The sequence below is a fragment of the Pangasianodon hypophthalmus genome, chromosome 8 (genome assembly GCF_027358585.1).
Source record: "Pangasianodon hypophthalmus isolate fPanHyp1 chromosome 8, fPanHyp1.pri, whole genome shotgun sequence".
Classification (NCBI taxonomy): Eukaryota; Metazoa; Chordata; class Actinopteri; order Siluriformes; family Pangasiidae; genus Pangasianodon; species Pangasianodon hypophthalmus.
The window spans coordinates 13,985,733-14,008,242 of record NC_069717.1 but is presented as its reverse complement, the minus strand read 5'-3'; the positions used below and the strand labels follow the sequence as shown (position 1 = coordinate 14,008,242).

The 22,510-nt window shown below is 38.7% G+C and overlaps 2 protein-coding genes across 5 annotated transcripts; one reads left to right on the top strand and one right to left on the bottom strand.

Annotated features, from left to right (window-relative positions):
• The first annotated feature begins 442 nt into the window (after window positions 1-442).
• Window positions 443-14,310, top strand: smarcad1a (SWI/SNF-related, matrix-associated actin-dependent regulator of chromatin, subfamily a, containing DEAD/H box 1 a). Its single transcript, XM_026929131.3, has 23 exons — window positions 443-856; window positions 1,033-1,132; window positions 3,373-3,502; window positions 5,686-5,752; window positions 5,947-6,023; window positions 6,117-6,227; window positions 6,311-6,392; window positions 7,111-7,592; window positions 7,922-8,118; window positions 8,869-8,959; window positions 9,278-9,377; window positions 10,490-10,549; window positions 10,695-10,770; window positions 10,914-11,049; window positions 11,203-11,334; window positions 11,762-11,857; window positions 11,979-12,096; window positions 12,281-12,396; window positions 12,684-12,872; window positions 12,981-13,099; window positions 13,200-13,382; window positions 13,653-13,759; window positions 13,851-14,310. The coding sequence occupies exons 1-23, from the start codon at window positions 715-717 to the stop codon at window positions 13,910-13,912; spliced, it is 2,973 nt and encodes a 990-aa protein (XP_026784932.3). The 5' UTR covers window positions 443-714; the 3' UTR covers window positions 13,913-14,310.
• A 142-nt stretch (window positions 14,311-14,452) lies between these two features.
• Window positions 14,453-21,577, bottom strand: prf1.5 (perforin 1.5). 4 transcript variants are annotated; one of them, XM_053236388.1, is made up of 3 exons: window positions 21,306-21,577; window positions 20,351-20,894; window positions 14,453-16,624 (listed from the first exon to the last, which is right to left on the bottom strand). In XM_053236388.1, exons 1-3 carry the CDS (start codon window positions 21,415-21,417, stop codon window positions 15,601-15,603), a joined length of 1,680 nt encoding a protein of 559 aa, XP_053092363.1. In that variant the 5' UTR covers window positions 21,418-21,577; the 3' UTR covers window positions 14,453-15,600. The 4 variants fall into 4 exon arrangements, with proteins under 4 accessions (XP_053092363.1, XP_026780182.3, XP_026780200.3 ...); XM_026924381.3 differs by having other exon boundaries at window positions 21,136-21,440; XM_026924399.3 differs by having other exon boundaries at window positions 21,284-21,440.
• Window positions 21,578-22,510: the final 933 nt, after the last annotated feature.

Here is a 22,510-nt window from a genome sequence, read left to right as displayed (position 1 = left end):
AGAAAACTGCATGCTCTGGGAATAAGCTCGCCTTGCATGCATTGATGGCCAGATGACTTTGGTGTGACCTTGGAGCTGAACACAGGATGTGTGCACGACCCAGTTTCAATTGGTTACTGACGTTGGATGAATGAAAACAATGACTGTAAATGAATGTACCATGGCACAGCTGTTAAATGCTGTAAAATTTATTAATATTCATAAGCATTTTATGGATGTATACATTAATATATAATACCTTTAATTGTATCATTTTATATAAGAATTTTGTATACGTAATATCCGGCAAGATCTAGAACTTGAAGCGTTTCACTTTTTTTGTATGCGTGAACAATCTGGCAACCTTCATGCGAGTCACGTTCCGCTGATCTGGAATCAGGCTCTGACTGAGGGCGTTGTTTCTATTGGCTGGTGAGACGACGAGGAAATGACGCAGACTTACTACTGGCGGGAAATAACCACATTTATGCAAATGGGTTTTTTCTTTTCTTTTCTTTTTTTCTCTCTTCTTGGGTTTTTGAATTTCACGTCCGCTGGACATTGTGGCTTGTTTAGTATTGTTTTTTTTATGACATGGATAAGGCACTCGTGACATCTTTTGTATTTTAGTAGAAACTCTGAAGTGTTTTACTGCTTCCTACGAACGCCAGAGTGGTAATATTTACCCGGCTAAATCTGTGTTGAAGCTGCTCTGTTGTCGCTCAGAATATAGCAATGAGTTTGTTTAACCTGGAAAGGTTCCGTTATCAGAAAGAGAAGACGGGTGGAAATGTGTCGTCGTCGTCGGTTAGTTCACCCAGACAAGAGCAGCGCAGACTAGTGAATAACTGCAGCTCGGATAAAGAGAATTACCCGGGTAAGGGTTTACAGTGGCGGTGAAACTCCATGTCTCACTGACACGTAGCTGTGTAGCTGACTGTTAGCATCCGCGCAGCTAGTAGCCACTGATGTTAATGACGCACGTGAGCACTTCACTGTGATATTACAGCACAGTGTTGTAGAATAAGTCTTTATTTCTATCTGTATCTGCAGAACGCCGAGTGAAACCGGATGGCAGACGAGGAAGAGGGAAAGTCCCACGCCATGCACTGGAGGATGTGTCCTCTGATGATGAGGCCTGTAAGAAGGCAAGGTGAGACACTCTTTTATTATTATTATTATTTTTAATAGTAATAACAAGCAAACTCTTCGTTATGGTGTTTTCTCGTCAGCCAGTCCATGTGAAGACTTAAACTTCTGACAAGTTTTTGTCAGAATTTAAGATGATAGACTTTGCAATGCATTTCAGTGATACAACTAAATGCTAAATATCTTCTTGCATGTCCAGATCACTTGGACCAAAATCATTTCATTCAACAGTATAGTGAAGGAAAAAAAATCTGGCTTTAAAGGTATTCAAATCCAGAATGGAAAAGCTTGACAATTCTTAAAATGTATTTTGGGGGGAAAAAAGTAAGAGTCAAAGCTCCCAAAGAGCAGCTTCAGAAAATTCATGGAAAACCTTTTACCAAAGTTCAATTACTTATAGTCTATAATTACACTATAATTACTTACACTATAAAAAAGTAACAAGTTGAGGACTGTGAAATTGGCTTCTTCGTTCCCATGCAAACACATCTCTGAGCATCTGTCAGACAAACGCACACATACACATCAGCTCCACACTGCTGAAAGGTTACTGATAATCAAGCTTTGTAAATGTAGAGCTTTAGAGCAGGGGTGTCCAATCTTATCCAGAAAGGGCTGTTGTGGGTGCAGGTTTTCATTCCAATCAGACAGGATCCACATCTGATTCCACCTGTTCAATCAGTTGATCTTGGCTTTCAGTACACTCAGGTGTGATTTCTGCTTGGCTTGAATGAAAACCTGGACCCACACCGACCCTTTCCGGATAAGACTGGACACCCCTACTTTAGAGACTAGGTAGTGGTGGGAGGAAGTTACAGTACACTTTAAGTGAGGAAACAGCTGGGATTTTAAAATCCTGTTTCTGCTGTGGTAAAAAGAAATGCAAATTTGTAAATAAAAATGCAACTGGTTCATTTGCCTTAACACACAATCTCATGCAAAGCTGCTGCACTTGAGGCTGTGGTTTCAAACCACCTTAAGGCTGTTTTTTTTTTTTTTTATATTCATTTTACGTTTCACTTTTCATAGTTTTCTATATGCTTGCTTTGTTTGCCAGAATCCAGAAGTAGTATGCTTCAGCATAAAACTTCGTCAAAGACACTTAACATTAACAAACACCAACCAAAGTTCAGCGGCAAACAATGAAAATGTAGTTTATTCCCACAACAAAGTAACACTTTTACAACAAAGTAACAAAGTACGTTAAATTCACTATGTACATGATTTGAATTTTTCACTGTAATCTGTGGAAGTATTTTCTGGACTAATTTCAAAAGTAATTGCAAATTGCATTTGCAGGTGCATTTTCTATTTGTGGACACACAAATTGTGACAATTCAAATGAAAATGCAAATGAGTCCAGAAGGTATAGCATCAAAGACAATTGCATATTCTTTAGCAGATATTGGAAGTTTGTATCTACCTAAAAATTCTGTATATGAAAGTAGATAACCATTATGGGGGGAAAAACAGTGTCCCCAATAAAATATTATTTCTAAACCAATATTCAAAAAAGCATTTTATTTTTATATTTAATATCTTTATTATTCCAAATCAAACATCTACATCGGCACAATCATCTGCACATTTTAATTCTTGGCCGTCGACTGTGACTGATGTCACTTCCAAATACAAACACGCCCCATAGTATAGGCCCACCCCCAACACTGATTGACAGATTTCTGTGCAAGTTATCGCAAATGCAAAGGGAATTGCAATTCCGTTTAAACTTTGGAAGGCTCCATACGCGACGCTGAGGAAGTGAAATAGCAAACGGGGTAATTGCTATTGCTATTTCGATATGACAGGGTCATAACTTGTAAGACATAGGACTTTGCTTTTCCATTTGAAATTTGGCAGACATTGTATGTTCGTATAAAGAAAAATGCAAACGGTAATACACGATTTGCATTTTCATTTGAATTATATCAGACTTTATGCGTCCACAAATAGAAAACCCAACTGCAAATGCAATTTGCAATTACTTTTGAAATTTGTCTGGAAAATACTTCCACAGTAATCTGATTTGGTGATGGGATTGACAGAATGATTATAAACTTCATGTGTTTTGTGTGTGGGCCACTAATAAATAAACACTTGTAACGATAACACTTGTAATTCCATGCGGTGCAGATTTCTCTCTACAGAAATAATTACAGTAAATGTTTTGACAGCTGCTGTCTAAAATGAAAAACAGTTTCATTTTGTTTGTTTGAAAGTGACTAAAATTAGCTTGCTATTCAGGGGTCCTACAATACATTCATCAGCGAGGAAAGCCAAAGAGTGTGAAAAGCAGACAAATCTCGAGATGGAAGATAAACTGAACAAGCTCCTGGAAATGTTCCCTCAGAGGAACAGAAGTGAATTGCTGGAGGTAACTGCATTTTTGTTACTAACTCAATTTTTGAAAAAAGACATTTTTGTAGGACTTGGTGTTATAGTATTATTTGCACTTGGTATTACCTGATTCAGTTATGTAGCCTACACAAAAAAAGGATTTGACAAGTATCAGTGACCCAGTCATGCTATTGTTTTGGGATGAATTAACTGCTGTATGGTATCAGTCTTTTGACAGAACTTGGCCACAATTAAATGTATAAAATGTGTTTGTGATAAAATCCAGTTTGGGTGGATTCATTTGAGTGCACAGACTAGTCAGAATGCAAAAAATGAATGATCAATTCCAAGGTTGATTAAGGTTGGCGGGCGTACTTCTTCAGCAGACCTGGGGACCTGGGAAGAGAAACCCCATCTTCCATCACATCCTTGTTCTACTAGTAAGATATTAACATGAACAGGTTGCTCACCAAGGTCGTCACTTCACCAAAAGTTCTCATCGTTCCACTGAAATGTGGATTGTAGGAAGCAAAAGATTAGTATCAGGTGTGCTGCACAAGTGTGTTACCTGTAGAAGAATGAGAGGAAGAATGCAAGAACAAAAGATATCCATCGTACCTGCTGAAAGACTTACCGTAGCTCCATTGTTTAGACTTTAGCCTGGACATCGTCGGACATAGTGCTATCATGTTCACTTGTTTGCATACAAGAGCAGCACACACTGAGGTAATAGAATCTACATCAACATCCAGCATTGAGAAGATTGAGAATATTTATACACCACACTGTCCCACCATTGATTATTTTACTACAACAGCACACCGCGTCATATTATAGACCACAAAAAAGTAGCACCACCACAAGCAACTTGTTATGCAACAAAGCAAAGAATATTGTTATTGTTATTGTAAACTAGTGGCTAGTCTGGAAGTTTCATTTCAGCAGGACAGTTAATATAGTTACCATGTTTGGTAGTACAAGGCAGACTGCTTCATTGACTACTGCGCATTCGTTGTTCACATTTCTTACAAATATAGCCATTGAGCCAACCTAAAAACAGCATTTTGCAGTACAATATTTGCACTCAGCTTTCCACGTGAACCTGATGCAGTCTCAGGGAGGAATTTCTCCAGCATACTGATTCACTGGCAAATGAAGTGGTACGAACTGGCATTAGTTCGCCTTCTAGTGGCAAGGATAATTAAATATATGAATAGCACCACTCATGGTGGAAAATGACCCCTAAAGACACTGCTATGTAGTGGTTACAGCTTAGGCTGCTGATGTAGTAATAATAATAATAATCTAATTACATACTACTTAATCAATGAATGCTACTGAATGTAATTATGGTATATTTTTTAATACAAACATCTATATCTTTGTATTAAAGTATGGCTAACTTTAATACTAAAAAGCAAGCTATTATCAGATATAAAAGCTTATGGTCTGGAGTGTGATATTCTGCTTACCACAGAAATTTGCCAACGATTGCAATGTTTATTAATTTATGGAATGTCATGTATTGTAACGGCTTGGATTTAATGTTGTATAACATCCAAGGCACGAGTTAGTTCCTCTTTTCACTTATGGTATAGCCATGATAAACAGTCATTCCCTCACCAGCCTCTCTCTGTCTGTCTCTCTCTCTCTCTCACACACTCTCTTGCCTGTCATTTTACTATGAAACTGGAAAGCATACACTCTGACCTGAAGGCTTTTCTGTGCCGCTAAATTTCGCAAAAGTACCATGACTGTTACAAAGCGTGTAGAAGCTTGACTCTTTCCATAAATATCTCCTAACAAACAAGTCACCACATCAGCGATTATAGGTTTTACTTTATAGGTTAAAAACCAACATGTTTATTTAAAAAAAAAAAAAAAAAAAAGTTTATTAGATTATGTAGAGCGTCTGCTGTACAAGTCCCTCTGTATGAGCTGTTACTATAGAACCAATAATGTATTCGAATATAATGAAAATAATGCACGGATTCGATCATTCAATCATGCCGTGGTACAACTGGTCTTATTGTAGTTTCTTGCAGCATACATTTTGAAGATTCAAACTTTCCCTTCAAAATTTCTGTATCAAAAAATGAAAAATAAGTTTGTAACAACTAAGCTGGACTTGTTGAGATTTGCCAGGACCAGACAGATTTGGAAATTTGGCACAGTGACATGACTCTTAATGTTTGTGGAACATTGTTTGGGATTTAACAGGTGATGGAGAGTACCAGCACGCTGGAGGGAGCTGTAGCATATTGTTTGGTGACCTACAAAGATAAAGGTATAGGCTTAATGTATTAATTAGATCAGAATTTACATCAGCTGGCTCTGATGTTACTTACAGCTGACTGATGTAAAATCTGATTTAATTAATATTAAACATTCTGTAACAGTGTTGAAGCAGACTGACAAAAATACAAATAATATTAATATTGTAAAGCTGAAATTATGGCTGGTGTTATTGGTATCTGACAGATATATCCAAGACAAAAGGCGGAGCAACACACAGTGATGATGCTGAGATGCAGCCAAAGAAGAGGAGGAAAACCGTGGTAAGCTTTGTTTAAATCAATGATTTTTGAATAAATAATAAATCATTTTGAGCTGCTGATGCGCGTGATGACTCGGTTTGTGATTTCATTTAGGAGCCAGATTCTGAGCCAGGGTCCGAAGAGGAGAACCAAGAGCCAAGCAGAGAAAAGCAAGAGGCTTTGGTGCACAAACTAAAAAAGAAACTTCCTACAATGGACAAAGCGGTGGGTTAAATTTGTTGTTTCAGAAGCCACTGGAGAGTTCTGTGCTTGTGCATGAGCTGTGTATGATGAGTGGTGTTTTATAGGTACTGAGAGAAGTTCTGAGAGAGCATGAGTGGGATTTTGAAAATGCCTTGGGCTCTTTGCTCCTGTTTTCATCAGAATCAGGTGAGGTTCAAATATTTTTGGACTTTGTCGGCTAGCAGTGTTGTGATGCAAAAAAATTCAAAGTTCAATTCAATACAGTACGGCATTCATCTGGGAAAGGCTGCCTGAATGCAGCTTACACGTGAATGTGTATGTGATACTAGCATCAGTGTATGGTATTCTTTATTTGGAAGATTTAACACACTGCAACATTGACAGCCAAAGAGTGGACTGACGAGGTTCCCAGAAGCCAAAGTACTCACATACACTAGACCATAAGGGTTTGGGGACCTCTTCCAGTTCCTGCTTGCTGCTGACTGTAGCCACTGCTGTTTTCTGTTTTTCACAAGCTAATATGCAAACGCACTTGCCACTCACCTCACAGCATGTTTAGAAGCATTTTTTTTTTTTTTTTTTTTAAACCCATGTAGCCGCTCTTGATGCAAGATATCGAGTAAGTTGCTTTTTCATAAAAGAGAGTGTGGGCTTGAGTAATTTTATTACACCTCAAGCAATAAGCAATATTTTTATGATTAATAGCCTACTTCATTATGCCGTATGTTGAGTGTTTGATACCCAGACATATAAAATTGAGCTCCTTGTGTTGAACAATATATTACTATGTGGCATATTGTTACAGCCTTAAAGTCTCAGTTCTTTGGTTATCCTCAGAATTATTGAATGACAATTAAAATTGTGAGCATTGATATATGAAATTGTTGTTTCGTTACCCCTGTAGACTCTAGCCCTAAAGAGGTCGAGAAGACGACGTCAAAACCTTCAAGTTATTCAAACCCATCAAAGAGCAGCCAGGAGAGCAGTGGAGATGGGAAACAAAAGCCAAATTCTTCTAGTCTGACAAGATGGCTATCTGCTGTATCGAGTAAATCTCCTTCAAGACCACAGTCCTCCTCTAATAGATCAGCCTCAAAAGAAAGCAAAACGGTCAGTCATAAGCCTGAGAGAGCAAAAGCAGATAAGTTAAAAGCAGTACAAAACAAAGACTCGGATGACTCCGAGCTTGATAGTGAGGCTGAGGATGGGTCCGATGAATTTGACTTGGAAGGTGAGGACGATAGCTTTGATCCTGGGGTCCAGAAGCAGATCTTGCAGTTTTTCCAGGAGGCATCAATGGATGAACTGACTTTGATATCTGGCTGCTCGTTGAAAAAAGCCCAGAAGATTATTTCACTGAGACCATTCAACACATGGAAAGATGTGGTAAGGGTTTTTGTAAGATGCACTTCTCTGAGTAGCTTTTATAAGAGATTGTGTTGCCTGAAACTGTTTTTCATTCTTTCTTGCATTTACTCATTGTTAAACATGTTTGTTTCTCCTCTAAAGTGCATCGGTGTTCTTTTTATTCTTGATAAAAATGAACACATTTAATTTTCAGCTTTCACACTGCTATTCACAGTAGGGTCAACACTGCATTCTCTTCAGGGACAGGGCCAATATGAGTTCAGAATTTCATGAGGAAGTGCTGAACTATAGACATTTGGCAGTCAATATTCTTTGCTTGAGTGACTTTGTGGCTGTTTTTCCCCCAGAATGAGCAGTTCTATAAGGATAATGGCTTGTCTATGGAGTTGGTGCATGGCTGTAAGAAGGTGCTGAAGGAAAGGCAGGTACTGAAGCAGCTCATGAACAAGTGTGAGAGCATAGCCAGGAAGATGACCAAAGACGTAACCCGGGTCATAGAAAACGGCATGGGCTCCATGAAACAGCCAACCACCCTCAACAGCAAGTGAGCTTATATTTATTACTAACCTCTTGTGAAAATAACATCTAAAATTTAATATGATTTTTGTATCATCTATGCATGCAGTAAACAAGCGTCACTAATTAATACTAACATGTGATTTGCAGGATTTGTGCAACAATGTCTGTGTAGATATACTGTATGTGTAGAGAACTAAATGATCAATTAAAAAGGTTCCAAATCTGTGGGCCTTGTTGAGAGTTAAGCACACATAGTGAGGAGTTAATACTATAATTGTGCACATTGATATTCAAACCTCATACATGACTACAGACTTAATCACTATCCGTAGGGTTGCATGCACTGGGTGGTGTTTAATTTTAAGTGTGAAAATGTTTCGTGTATCAAGGCATAATCAAAGTTAAATTCATGTTTATGGGCATAAAAATAAAATCGCATTCATTGCCTTCACTGATCTCATGTGCCAAGCAAGTGGCATTGCTGGATCTATTTTGTCATCCCATAGCGCTAGTTACATGAATGGGTAAATTAAAGTTAATTTCCATGATGATTCAATTAACATTGTTATCTTTATGAACCAATACTTAGAAGCTAGTTCTAATGGTAAATATCACCATTAAAAAAATAAGTCTAAACATCCACAACATGATGCATTTCAACTAAAGCAGTTCTATAACAGTAATAGCTTTATTTCAGATACATTATTGTTCAATGTAATGTGAAATCATTTATTTAATTTGAGAGTAATTGTTAATTACTTTTGCAATCACTCAGGTTGAAATTACAGCCATATCAGCTGATAGGCTTGAAGTGGCTTATTCTCTTACACCAGCACAATCTCAGTGGGATCCTGGCTGATGAGATGGTGAGTGATTTCTTTTGTTTGTGAATTTACTGCAGTTTATAATTTCGTGAAAGTATAGCCAAGTCCATTCAATTGGTTAGTTGGCTTAATGATTTAAATTCAAACTCGCTATTCTGGGTTTGCTAAAATTAGAATTGAAGACCAATGGGATGAAGGTTACATCCTGCTACTTGCTGAGAGTTTGAGTAACACTGTAATGGTGATTTTCTTTGTTTGTTTTCAAAACTGGGAAATCGGTCTGTTGAATCATGTCTCAAATGTGGAGGCAATGATACAAAAGCCCTGTATTGTATGCAATTTTTTTCTTTTTTTCTTTAGGGCTTAGGAAAGACGATTCAGGCCATTTCTTTTCTGGCTCATCTTTATCAGAAGGGGATTAAAGGCCCTCACCTCATCACTGTACCCTCTTCCACAGTGGGTAAGACCAATATATAGTTAAGCACATGATTGGCGATCATTCGTTTTCTATGCCGCGACACTCAACATACGAGCTGAGATTTTCTCTACTTAATTAAAATTAGATATGACGCAGTAAAGGTGACAAAGCCAAATGATTGGCTTGAATGAGTCCTCAAATGTATGGCATGTGTAGTACAACATTTTTTCATTCCCTTAGTAGTACTTTAATTCTTATGTATTGCATGACTCGAAAAAATAGGATAAAAACTTAGAACTGTGTTTTACATCTTATCCTGTCATCCAGGCTTTAATTAAATATCTATAGACATTACAAAGAAACAATAAAGCTAGCAAAAAAAATAGATCATTGGTATCTCTGAGTGTGTGCAGCTAGGAAAGTTAGCTTGGGCTGCTAATAACTAACAAGAAGCCTGGCAAGTATCATGTAAATCAAATGTCTAATTTTCACACTGACTATTATTTAATTTGTGTTTTACTAGTTATAAGAAGATATAGATAGATAGTATATGGTGTTGCCTTTGAGTGTGTGTAGCTAGTAGAGTTAGCCTGCACTGCTAGCAAAGCTAACACAAAATCTGGCATGTAAAAAAAAAAAAAAGTATGTGAAACAAATTTGAGCAGTTTTTCACTGTATTAAACTATTAGAATTGAATGAATTGATTTTTTTTAGTACATGATAAAGACAAATAAATTATATACTCTAGTAAATCGTGAGCTGTAGGCTACATTTCAGCCACTATCTTATCAGAGCTAAAAACCCTGGATGGATGGTACTCACCCACGAGTGACAATAGTGCTCACTCCATGCCTACAAGAGACGAAATACAAGTGAGACAAGCGACTTGTTGCATGTTAACTTTTCTCTGTTCAGTTACATAGGTCCCAAACTAGTAAATTGTGGCACTGGGGTAATTAATTGATTGTTTGATTGATTGATTTAAAAAATTTACTTTCCAAAAAAAAAATTTGCAAGGCATCTCACAGCTGAAACAGAATTGCATTATGTTATTTTGTCCATATTGTGCTGCCCTAAAGTAAGTACATTAGCTTGCGTGCATTAGCTCAGCTTTATATCAGCACTTTTGAAGTAAACGTTGTCTCTCCCTGCAGATAACTGGGTAAGGGAGCTAGAGCTGTGGTGCCCCAGCCTGAAGGTGATTGTTTATTATGGTGAGTAAATTACTATAATTCTTTCAAGTTTAATAAGCAATAAAATTAGACGCTGTTTATAAAAGGCCTTGTATTTCACAGTGATGTTTAATATCAGTGGTAGCATTGTTTCACATTTACATCTTTTCTATTGCATACCATGTAGGCTCTGTAGAGGACCGTAAATACCTCCGTCATGATATTCTCAACAACCAAGTGGAGTTCAATGTTATAGTGTCTACGTAAGTTCAGGGAGTAAATTGTGATCACATCTTCACCTTTATTAGATGCTATTTATGACATCAGTATTGTTGAGGAATTGTCTGGTTTTAGTGCTGTGTAAAGTTCTGTGGGTTTTTTGTTTGTTTGTTTGTTTCTTTTGCAGATATAACTTAACAATAGGCAATGAAAGTGACCGCAGTCTTTTCCGCAAGTTAAAGTTGCAGTGTGCTGTGTTTGATGAGGGTCACATGTTGAAGAACATGAACTCGCTACGCTACCGCCATCTCATGGCCATTAATGTTAGTGCAGTTTGATATAGCATAATGAATTGACATGACTTGTGTTTTTAAATATTTTTCTTCATAAGCATTTCAATTTTAGATAGAAATAGTTTGATATATTATGTGTAGCCCTTACATATTCTGTTATTTGATTTTCTGTATTTTCTCTAGGCTGAACAGAGATTGTTGCTCACTGGAACACCTTTACAAAACAACCTACTGGAACTCATATCTCTGCTCAACTTTATTATGCCTTCCATGTTTTCCAGCAGTACTTCACAGATTTCCAAGATGTTCTCCACGGTAGGGCATGTGGGAGGTGGGGTTTTTCTTTTATGGATTTGCGAGTTTAAAGGTTTAGCAATCATAAGTTTAGAGAACCAGTAACCTGTCTCGTGGTATCAAAGGCCTTTTGTGGTATGTGAGAGGGATGACATTTTCTCCATGTGAATGATCGAAAGTACAATTTTCTTGATAACGGGAACAGAATGGGGATCCAAAGACAACCCAGCACATTTTGTGTTGAAATGATGAGGATCTGAAAACTACTGTTTCATTTAGATGATTAAAGGAAGAACAACTAATGCATTAAATACATATCTACATTTTTCTTTTTGCTATCTTCCCTGTTTATATTGTATTGCCTTTGTATGTGCTGATGTGCTTTATAGTCTGAATATTTAAGTAGTTGTCAGTCATGCACAACATTCACCGTGCCATTGTCTGTTAGAAATCATCAGAAGAGGAAAGTAGTTTCCATAAAGAAAGAATCGCACAAGCCAAGCTCATCATGAAGCCCTTCATCTTGAGACGAGTCAAGAGTGAGGTAATGACTGCTAAAAACTGAGTTTAGGTTAATAATAATAATAATAATAATAATAACCTGGTGCTGTTGCCAACACTTAATGCGTCTGAACGTTTAAAAAGTAATTTGTGTAATTCCGTAGGTGCTGAAAGAACTACCACCCAAGGTGGAGAAGATCGAAATGTGTCCCATGAGTGATGCTCAACAGCAGCTCTATGATGGTCTCTTCAGTAGGCTCAAGAACACTGTCAATGGAGAGAGTATGTGTTTAACATAAAATGTGCATATTTACATAAACATTAACACAAATATACATGTGCGCTATAATGTAATAAGCGCTATAATGTAGGTAATGTAATAATCAGTTCTTTGTCTGGTCCATACCAGCACAGAGAAAAGAAACTTTACATGAATATAAATAAATATGTGTAAATATGTTTTCAGAGAGACAGCTCAGTAATGTGATGATGCAGCTAAGAAAGATGGCCAATCATCCACTGTTGCACCGGCAGTACTATACCACAGAGAAGCTGGCAGCCATGAGCCGAGCCATGCTGAAGGTCAGCACCTGGTTGTTGCGTTAGATTGGATAGTGATATTTGGATAGCGTAAAGCTATGCTGATTGTATACTTGTACATTTTTATTTATTTATTTGGGTCATTTCAATTAACCATTTATGACTAAATTCATAGAGCATTTAATATAGCTGTCTAAATTAATGGCAATTAATAATACTCAGCTTTTTAAGGCTTGAGAAAAGGTGAATTCAGCCAATGATATGATATGGTGAAATTTTATTTTTAGCCTCTAATTGCTCTTCTAATTTTGAATCACTTTGTTTTATAGGAACCAACACATTTTGATGCAGACCCTGCACTGATCCAGGAAGACATGGAGGTGATGTCAGACTTTGAGCTGCATAAGCTTTGTAAGGAATACAGCTCCATCTCCAGGTTTCAACTGGAAAAAGAGCTCCTTCTGGACTCTGGAAAGTTTTCCCTGCTTACCAAGTTATTAGCCAAGCTCAAAGAGAAGGTAATGAGGGGCATTGAAATTTAAACGAGGGTCCTCCTGTGTCCTGATTTTGTAGACTATAAATCCTTTTAACTGTCCACTCTGAGATAAGACTTTTGTTCTGCTCAGGGTGACAGAGCAGTGCTGTTTAGCCAGTTCACCATGATGCTGGACATTGTGGAGATTCTGCTGAAACACCTTGGTCACCAGTATGTTCGGCTGGATGGCTCCACACCTATGGCAGAAAGGTTAGCATGCATGCTGCTCACCTTACATCACTGTGGTGGGCTAATTCTTCTTTCTCTTCACAATGTCACTTTGACATCTTTCCTTTTTTTTTTTGTCTAGAATTGGCCTCATAGACAAATATAACACAGACCCTGAAATATTTGTCTTCCTTCTGTCAACGCGTGCTGGTGGCCAGGGGATCAACCTGGCCTCTGCTAATGTAGTGATTCTTCATGATATTGACTGCAATCCTTTCAATGATAAACAAGCAGAGGACCGCTGTCATCGAATGGGGCAGAGAAGGTGAGTGGAGTATCGACATGAATAAAAGCAAGATTACTTACTGCAGTGGTTGTTTCTAAACTTGGTTCACACTTGCTGTATCCTTGCTAACTGCTGTAACTACTCATGATTGAGACACATGCAAAAGAGAAACTTATTTTTAATTCAGCAGACCTGTAGTAATAAAAGTAAAAATTTGATGACGCTAAGGGTTTTTCCAGGCTGCCACACAAATATATCTGGAATGTTTAGAGCAATTTGTATTAATGGTGCACTGTTGCCTATTTACAGGACTGTGCAGGTTATAAAACTGATTAGTAAAGATTCCATAGAGGCCTGCATGCTTCGTTTAGGGCAGGAGAAACTCAAACTTGAACAAGACATGACTACTGATGAAGGTGAGCACAAGCCATAGAAAGTACCCTACGCAAACCTTTACCACATGTTTCAGTGTATAACGGAAATGAAGAATTTTTGTTTTCCTTCCAGGTGAAGAGGGCTCCATGTCAGAGGATGTGGCTGAGCTGTTAAAAGCATCACTGGGCCTTTAACAGAAAAGTGATTAGTATAGATACATGCAGCACAGCTAAATGGCTGACCCAATAAATACACTGACTACATTTATTCTTATGAATAAATATTAATGTGCACTTGCTAGCCATATAGGCGGCAACAAGTAGCTGTGTCGCTTCATGTTTGACTGAAAACTGGTCACTTCATACTTCACTGACAGTGTTTGCTCGAGTACTGTTCTGTTTCATATGCTCATTTTGGCTCAGGTGGAAAGTATAGCACTGCCTAGTTGCATCCAACTTCAGGTTTAAGATAGCAACATTTGTGTCAGAAGCTTATTAGTCTTATTAGCCCCCCCATAACTGTACTGTGGTTGTGTCTGTGTTATATATTGTTGTACATGTTACTGTCAAATAAAGGCACTTTTTATAGTCTATATTTTGAGTTGCTTCCTTGATTAAGAACCAAGTCTAAGGGTATGTAGTTGGATAACAGTTGCACCAGTGACTATATATGGGTGGCTGTCCTGAACAGTGGAAAAGTGAAGCCAGAATGTCTGAGTCCCATGTCTGGTTTCAGTGCAACCCTGCCCATTCTCATGGAAGTGAAATGTTTAAAAATCTCCATGTGATTTTCAAGAATAGTGGCCTTTTTTTTTTTTTTTTTTTTAAAAAACAAGGTTAGTTGAGCTTGGTATCCCCTCCAATATTTTTCCTTATGAAAAATGCATTTTATAGGCGTTATTTCATGATTTGAAAGTTTTTGCACATCACCATCAAGCCTCATGAACTTTCCAACATGCACCTGAAGCTCTTGAGAGTTTTGTATCAAAGCCATGTCTTGTTCTGCTGTAGAGTGTTCTAAAAAAGTCTGAATGGGGAGTTCTGGTATGTTGCTCATTTTCACCGTGCTGATATAACTAACAAACCAATGTGAGTGAACCAAGTGGTGGCATAAACCAAGGCACCAAACACTAGCTAGATTTCTTAACAATTTACTATTGACTGTATGACCTTAGCAAATGCTCAAAGTGGCTTGGCCAGTCTCTCCTTTTTAAATGTATTCCACCAAGAGATTGAGCAGAGCATAAAAGACTAAAATCACAGAGAGCAGCAAATTTTCTTCCTTAAGAAAAGATTGTGTTGAGTGTAAATGATGACTGCTGTTTACCAGTATATTTTCAATTGGTACATTACATTAGATACTTATTTACATTACTTGCATTCCTTACATACCTGATTAACAGGATATAAAAGGTGCTGTAACACTTGACCTGATTTGGCTGTAAATATGCTCAAATTAAAGCTGAAAGACTTTCTTGCACTTTGAGCTCATTTATTATTTTATTTCAACTCATGTATACTGTGGTAGACAGCTAAAATAACAAGAATTGTCAATGTCCAAATATTTACGGACCTCACTGTATATATACTAATAAGCAGTACAAAGTAAACTAAATGAGAATTCATATTAATCCAGAAATTAATGCCACAATTATTCCAAAAGCAACAGTTAGGTTTTCCTGTAGTCATGGTTCCATTTAGAAAGTTCTAACACTAATAAACAGACTACGACTGATATTTTGCACATGTTTATATTTAATGGTCATTTGAAATTAAATTTGATGTAAAGATAAGTGAAAAAGCTAGAGAGAAAGTAAAACAAAAATTCTTAATATTTCATAGTTAGTAAAAATATCATCTTTGTAATTGTCTGATGGAGGCACTCAGGCTTTTGGGGAGTATCGTCCACACCTATGGCCAGCCAGGTGAGCATCACATTGGGCGCTGTAAGTGAAATAAAAGACTCCTTTTGTTAATCTACAACTATGTGTGTGAATTCCACGTTCAGGATAGACAACACACCTTCCCACCATGTCATTATACATTACATCACTGTCCCATACCTCAAATATTAACTCATGACCAAATTCAATTGAACCAAAACTGTAAGTAATGTTCCATTCTGGGTTGTTATCATCCATCACTATGTCTGTCTCTTCATACATGTTATTGTACCACACTTTGACGTATCCATCCGTTTTAGTAAAGAAGTCTGCCTTTAGACCTGTGGCCCGATGCACCACCACTGTCAAGGTGCCATGACCTGCTCGCAGAGGGCAGCAGTTGTGGTCCAAGTTTGGTGTTGGTTTGCATTCCTGGTTCTGATTCTGCTCTGAAGGAAGCTTGTTCTCTTCAATGTACTCAGTCACAGCTCTCCTCAGGCTGGCACTTAGTTCTGGGTCAGCTACCAGATGATGGAGAGGAAAAATGGCATATGAAATTATATCTGGGTTCACACGCAAGCTGTTCATCCAGCTTGCATAAGCTTCGGCTGGACTCTGATGAAACGCAAGGTCTGGGAAGTAACTTTCGCCACCCAAGACCTCCAACTTCTGCGTCAGGAAGCCCTGATAGAAGCCCATGCTCATGTTATCCTTGAGAATATTGGAGCATTTATAAGAAAGTGATGTGTTTGCAGGCAGAAATCCTAGAGCCATTTTTAAGTCAATGTTCAGACAGTTCTTTATATCAGACTCCATAAAGCCCTTTAGGGTTGCAAGGCAGGTTCGGAAGGCTGTGACTTGTCTCACACGTCCTCCTAAATAGACATGACGGATGTAATGGGTGCCATATGTATCGATAATCCTCCGATACTGGGATTTCGTTTTCTCACTGTAGTGTCTAGGTAGTTGAAGTAAACGTTTAGTAAATTCTGCACTGAGCTCTGGCTGATCCATTACCCTGTAGCTGAAAAAAGATGAGAAAAAAACATTGTTTTTGTTGATACCTAAACATAGCTTACGATTCAAGGTTTCTGCCTGGACAATGTGGCCACTAGAAAAAAAATCCCAACACTTTCCTGTTTTAAGCTGAGATCGAATGATTCAAAGAAGAAATACTATGAAGACATAAAAAGGATTTCTACTTTCCTAGCTGAGTACTGATAGCATAGTTGTCACCCCACGACCTCACGTGTATAGCCAATAAAAGGCCCTCTCTACATCGTTTGTCCTACTTTGCGTTCTAGTCTTGCCATGGAGCAGAAGAAGCAGATTCAGTCTGGGAACTAATAAGAGCATGGATAATAGCTGCAATCCCAGATGTGGAAACCAAATGACTGAAATTAATGTAGAGAAGATTGGTAGCATCGCTAAAGCTATAAGCAGACGAGGTATTGCAAATCTGCACTGCACTGCGCAAAAACCAAATATAAAAGAGCAGATGCAACAGTATGATACACTTGCAAATGTAATCTGTAGTGCTAACACCATGGCATATTTGCTCATGGCCCTCAAGGGCATAATGCCCATTACTGGAGATTTAAAGAAAAATCATGGCCACTTCCAGTTTAATTGTAGATTGTGCTTCATGGCCCTTTGCACACAGCATGCAGATAACTCTTGCTGCTATCTACAGAATCTATTTTCAGATTTAATCTGCTTACCAATAACAGTTTGTTTCAACTGTCTATATGACAGGAAACATCTGTCTAGTTCTATAGCCGCAGTATCAGAAGCTTTTTACCACTTATGAGTTATAATCCATGATAGTTTAATCAAATAAAAGAAATGTTAAATGCTTCGGAAATGTTTTTTAAGGGCTGGTGGGGGGAAGGGAGGTTCTCTCACTCCAGCTAAGTGTGCTTTTTGTGTTTTGGTGAAGTTTTTAGCATGGCTTTGTGCCATGGGCATTTCACTATGGCACATTTGTTCATGGTCCTCAAGAAGATGCCCATGACTGGAGAGTCAAAGAAATAAAATCTGTTTTAGGCGACACCCACTTCAAGTTTAAATACAGATACAAATGTTTGGAGCACTAAACGCATACAGATATTGGTGTAGCGCTACATGCCTAGTATATTGACAAAATGTGAGGGCAAATTTGGCTTGAGCAAATGCCATTGCTAGAGGCTGGTAAAAAAAAAAATTTGCCACTGGTGCTTGGACAGATCTTTGGCACACAGGTTCAGAAGGCACAAGATGATAACCTCTCCTCAGTTGAAATACAAATAAAGAATATGGAACAATGGGCTACTAGTGGGAGCCTTTACCTACAGTCACATTCAATGAGGAAATATATTAAATAAAATTCACTATGTGATCTGTGCAATTAAATTAAGAAACATGACACGCTCATGCATTTTGAGTGGATGCAAAACACTAGTAGGAGCGGTGATGGCACGTGGTCAGTGGTGACCTGGTTTAACCCTCAGCAATTAAAGCATTGTAGGTTGTTAACATTAGCCCAGCAGTCACTGATATCACTATCCCCAGATCATTTACAGTTTTACCACCGAACACAGAGGTCTACCCCACAGACATATAAAACCCAAGCCAATTGGTCATATTGATTGCAGTTACCGAGTACATACTGAGTACAGTTACTGCTACAGAAACAGGCAATAGAAATTTACACAAGACAGTTCCTTTTTTTCATGATTCTGATCTCTGTTTAAAAATCTGCTATATACTAGTTTTGAGAGACCTAAATGCTTTCTTAAACCAGGTGCCATTTCATATGATGCACACAGCAGATCACAAAAATGGTTGTTTTGTGACCATAGATCTGAAAGATCCTGTTTCCACATTTCAGTTGCTGTGCACAATTTCTCCACTTCCACATGAGTGGAACTAGATGATTGGTTGTGGTCAGCAGCAAGTCATGATACAGACTGAGGTCCTGATTCCACATGTGGAAGCTCTGGGGCTTAAAGTCAGTCACTGATGAAGCACCTTTTCTGAATCTGGTGGGGTAGTTGGCAGCAGCAACCCCGGTAATCAGTGTTGGGTAAATGCTCAGCACTTATCAGACATATCACAAAAGCACATATCAGTAGTAGTGATAATGCCTCACAGAAAAGCTGGGGGAAATTTTTTAGGAAAAAACAATTTAGGAAAAGGAAGATGGAAAAATGAGGCTTGATATCAGCATATCAACATTCACATATGAAAGATGTGTGGCTAGTGCTGCAGAATTTCCCTGAACCCCAAAAAGGAGTCACATACCAGTGCAAACAGACATTTTACATCAACCACCAAGGGGGCACATAAATGTAAACAATGTTGAGGTGGGCAGGCAAGCTCTGGAAATGGGCAGATGCATGCCTTCTCTCTTGGAGAGGTACCTACGTACCCAGGGCATTGCAATCAGGATGCACTATCTCAGAGCCAGGCTGTGTGTACAGATCAGGGAATTTAAGACGTGGTTCAGATAATTTGGATCACCTGTGCCAGAGATGGAGCCTTGGCGAACAGACAGACAACTCGCTATCCAATATGGTTCACAGACAGGACAGAAACAAGGGCTCTGGGCCATAATGTGTTTTCATACATGTCTGTCCAAATCAAAGAATATATATTCCACTGCTGTCACTGTTATGAATGACACTGCTGTGCATCAGACAGACTGTGCAGCTGGTATTGTTGATAGCTGCATTTTGGCCATGTGGTTCTACCTGTTATTGATGTTCTTGATGGACCCTCTGTGCCCACTACTCATCAGAAAGGACCTACTATCCCAGGCACAACAATCCCCACACCCTGACCTGGACTGACACCTGGGAGCGAGCCCAGGGTATTAGCATGCTTGCAAGGGGTCAGACACACTCTTATGAGCATAAATGCTCTGTCTTTGTGTCAGTTGTATGCACACAAATGCATTTTTCAGAGTCAGCTAGTAACAGGGATATTCTCATTCTCCGTAGAAAACAGCGGGTGGCAGGCTGGCACAGTGTGTACCATTGATGCTTTACAGCTCCAGGGTCTTGGATTCAATCCTGAGCTCAGGTTACTGTCTGTCTTTGCATGTTCTCCCCACATTTGCATGGGTTTTCTCTGGGTTCTCCACTGGGTTCTCCATTCTCCTCTCATGGTCCAAAAACATGCTGGTAGGCAGACTGGCAATGTTAAATTGCCTCTAGGTATGAATGAGTGTGTGAACGTGTGTGCATGGTGCCCTGCGATTGACTGGCATCCCATTCAGGGTGAATTCTTCCACCTTGCTCCCAGTGTTACTGAGATTTTCATAAACAGTCTACACTATTTAAGTAAGGAAACTTATTTCAGATTGATAAGAATGGCCAGACAATGAACGTGATATACTGAGGTCCTTTTATAGGCTACACAAGTGAGGTCACAGTCAGGAGGTCACTCCATTAACAGGTGACTTATGGAATGGAAAAATTGGAAAACAATGGAATGGACATTGGAAAAATTGCACTAGTTCTAGAAGGAAAATGCCCTGGCAGTCCTCTGTTTAGTCATAGAACTACAGTTACTTACATAATCTACCATTTTCAAATGAGATAACAAGAAATAAAATAGCTATTTGTTTTAACAGATCAGCTCTTTTACTTTTGATAAACGCTTTGCATTTTAGTTTACTAAGCTCAAGTTGTGATAAAAGACCCACATGTTTTTGCTTAGCTAAGGAGTCATGTGGCAAATGTGGAAAACATGTGTCATCTGTGTTTACCTGTAATAAGTGCAGCTGATCTCATGGAGAGCAAAGGTCGCCTTGTCCATCGTGTGCTGTGATTGGGCAAACTTAGCTATATCCGAGTGGCTCCCTCCTAAAACAGCCTTGCCCAAATCATCCAGGCTAAGGTCCATCCCCCAGTTATTGTTGATTAGTGATGTGGAGCTTTTGATAAGTGAATCAATGGAATGGTGAAGAGCACTTGACAGCTGTTTGTTGCAGCGGCTGAAAGGACGCCAGTCCACAATGGCCAAGGGAAGTTTCTGCACCTGTCCTCCTTGGAAGCGATTCTTGCACACGGTACATGTGCAGTTGTCAGACCTCTGGGATTTGACGTTTATCAAATAGGCACCTTTGCGTTGCAGCCTAACTACATCAAATCCTTCTCCTGCAAGGTTGTAGCCAGGCACAAAGGGTGCTTTCTCACATTCTGTCTCTGTTCCCAGGCGGCAGGCTGAGCTTTGATGACAGAGGCTCAGAATTGTGCTGATACAGAGTAATAAGTGGAGACCAGCGCACTTATGATGGCCCATGACTGCTTCTAAAGAGAGATAATACATGGTTGACATAAGCATGCCATTCCCTGCATTCGAAAATTATACCATTGCTTGTTCTATGTTGTAATTACAGGTCTTACTGAGACCAAACAGACAAAAGCCTTTTACAGATGGGCATGCAGTGTCTCTTTACAGAATAGGTAATGTCTACTTTATAGCATTGACAGTTGAAATACCACTTCTTCTTAAGTCCTGTGCTATTATTACAAATGAAATCACACCCACCTTCCACCAGTGCAAAATGTTGCCACACATTTTAGGTCTCTCAAACAAAGCACTTCAGGCTAGATCACATTAAGCTTGCATTTCTACTACATAAAATGATCTCTTTTCAAAATGAAAATTCATTTAAAAGTTATCTGGTGATAAATACCCACAGACTGTTACGGTCTCACTTTGCCTTGGTGTTAGGAATGCTCCAGCTGAAAATCTTCCTCTGAAAGGGTGAGGCATTGGCAGGGAGTGTTTTCCTTTCGTTCCGTTTTTGCCGGAGTCGACAGAATCCATCTGCTAACTGGTTTTTTCTTGATATTTTTAGTGCGTCCCATCTGTACTGTGGGAGGGAGCTTAAACGATTGTGGCATGTGAGGGTGTGCCACATTCTTGGGATGAGACAGGATTATGTAGACGGAGAAGGCAAATTGATATCATAACAGGATTTATGTGGTGTTTCCACATGCAGCAGGGATGCATGGTCCCTTCTAAATGGTTAAAGTAGAAGCATTGATACTTTATGGAACATTATTTTTAAATGATACAGTCCCCTCCAAAAGTATCTGCATTGCAAGGGCAATTCTTTTGTTTTTGCAACATACTGAAGACATTCAGGTTTGAGATCAGAAGATGAATATGAGACAATAGATCTGAATTTCAGCTTCCAGGTCCCGATATTTACATCTGCATTTGTTAAACAATTTAGAACATGGCACCTTTTGTTTGAACTCACCCATTTTTTGAGTGATCAAAAATATTGGAACATGTGACTGATATGTTTCTTGTTAGATTGATTGTTTAAACACTTAATAGCTCTGAATGTCTAATCTTGGTTTGAGCCCTCGGTTTTGCCTGTGAACACTGCGTTTGTTGTTAAAAAGGATAAACAAACATGAAGACCAGAGAGCTGTCTATGGGAGAAGGGAGGAAGGGAGGGAAAATTGATCAGAGCTATTGCACAAGCATTTGGCATAGCCAATACAATAATTTGGAATTTCCTGAAAAAGAAAGAAATCACTAGTGTACAACCAGACCAAGGAAAACAACAGCAGTTCATGACAGAAACATTGTGAGAGCTGTGAAGAAAAACTCCAAAACAAGTCAGTGACATCAACAACCTCCACAGGGCAGGGGTGAAGGTATCACAATCCACCATTTGCAGATTTCGAGAGCAGAAATGTGGAGGCTATAACACAAGATGCAAACCACTCATGAGCAATAAGAATCGGAAGACCAGCTTGGAATTCATAAAGAAATATAGAGATGAGCCACAAAAGTTCTGGAACCAAAATTATCCTCTACCAAAGTGATGGAAAGGCCAAAGTGTGGAGAAAGAAAGGATCTGCTCATGATCCAAACCATACAATCTCATCGGTCAAGCACGGTG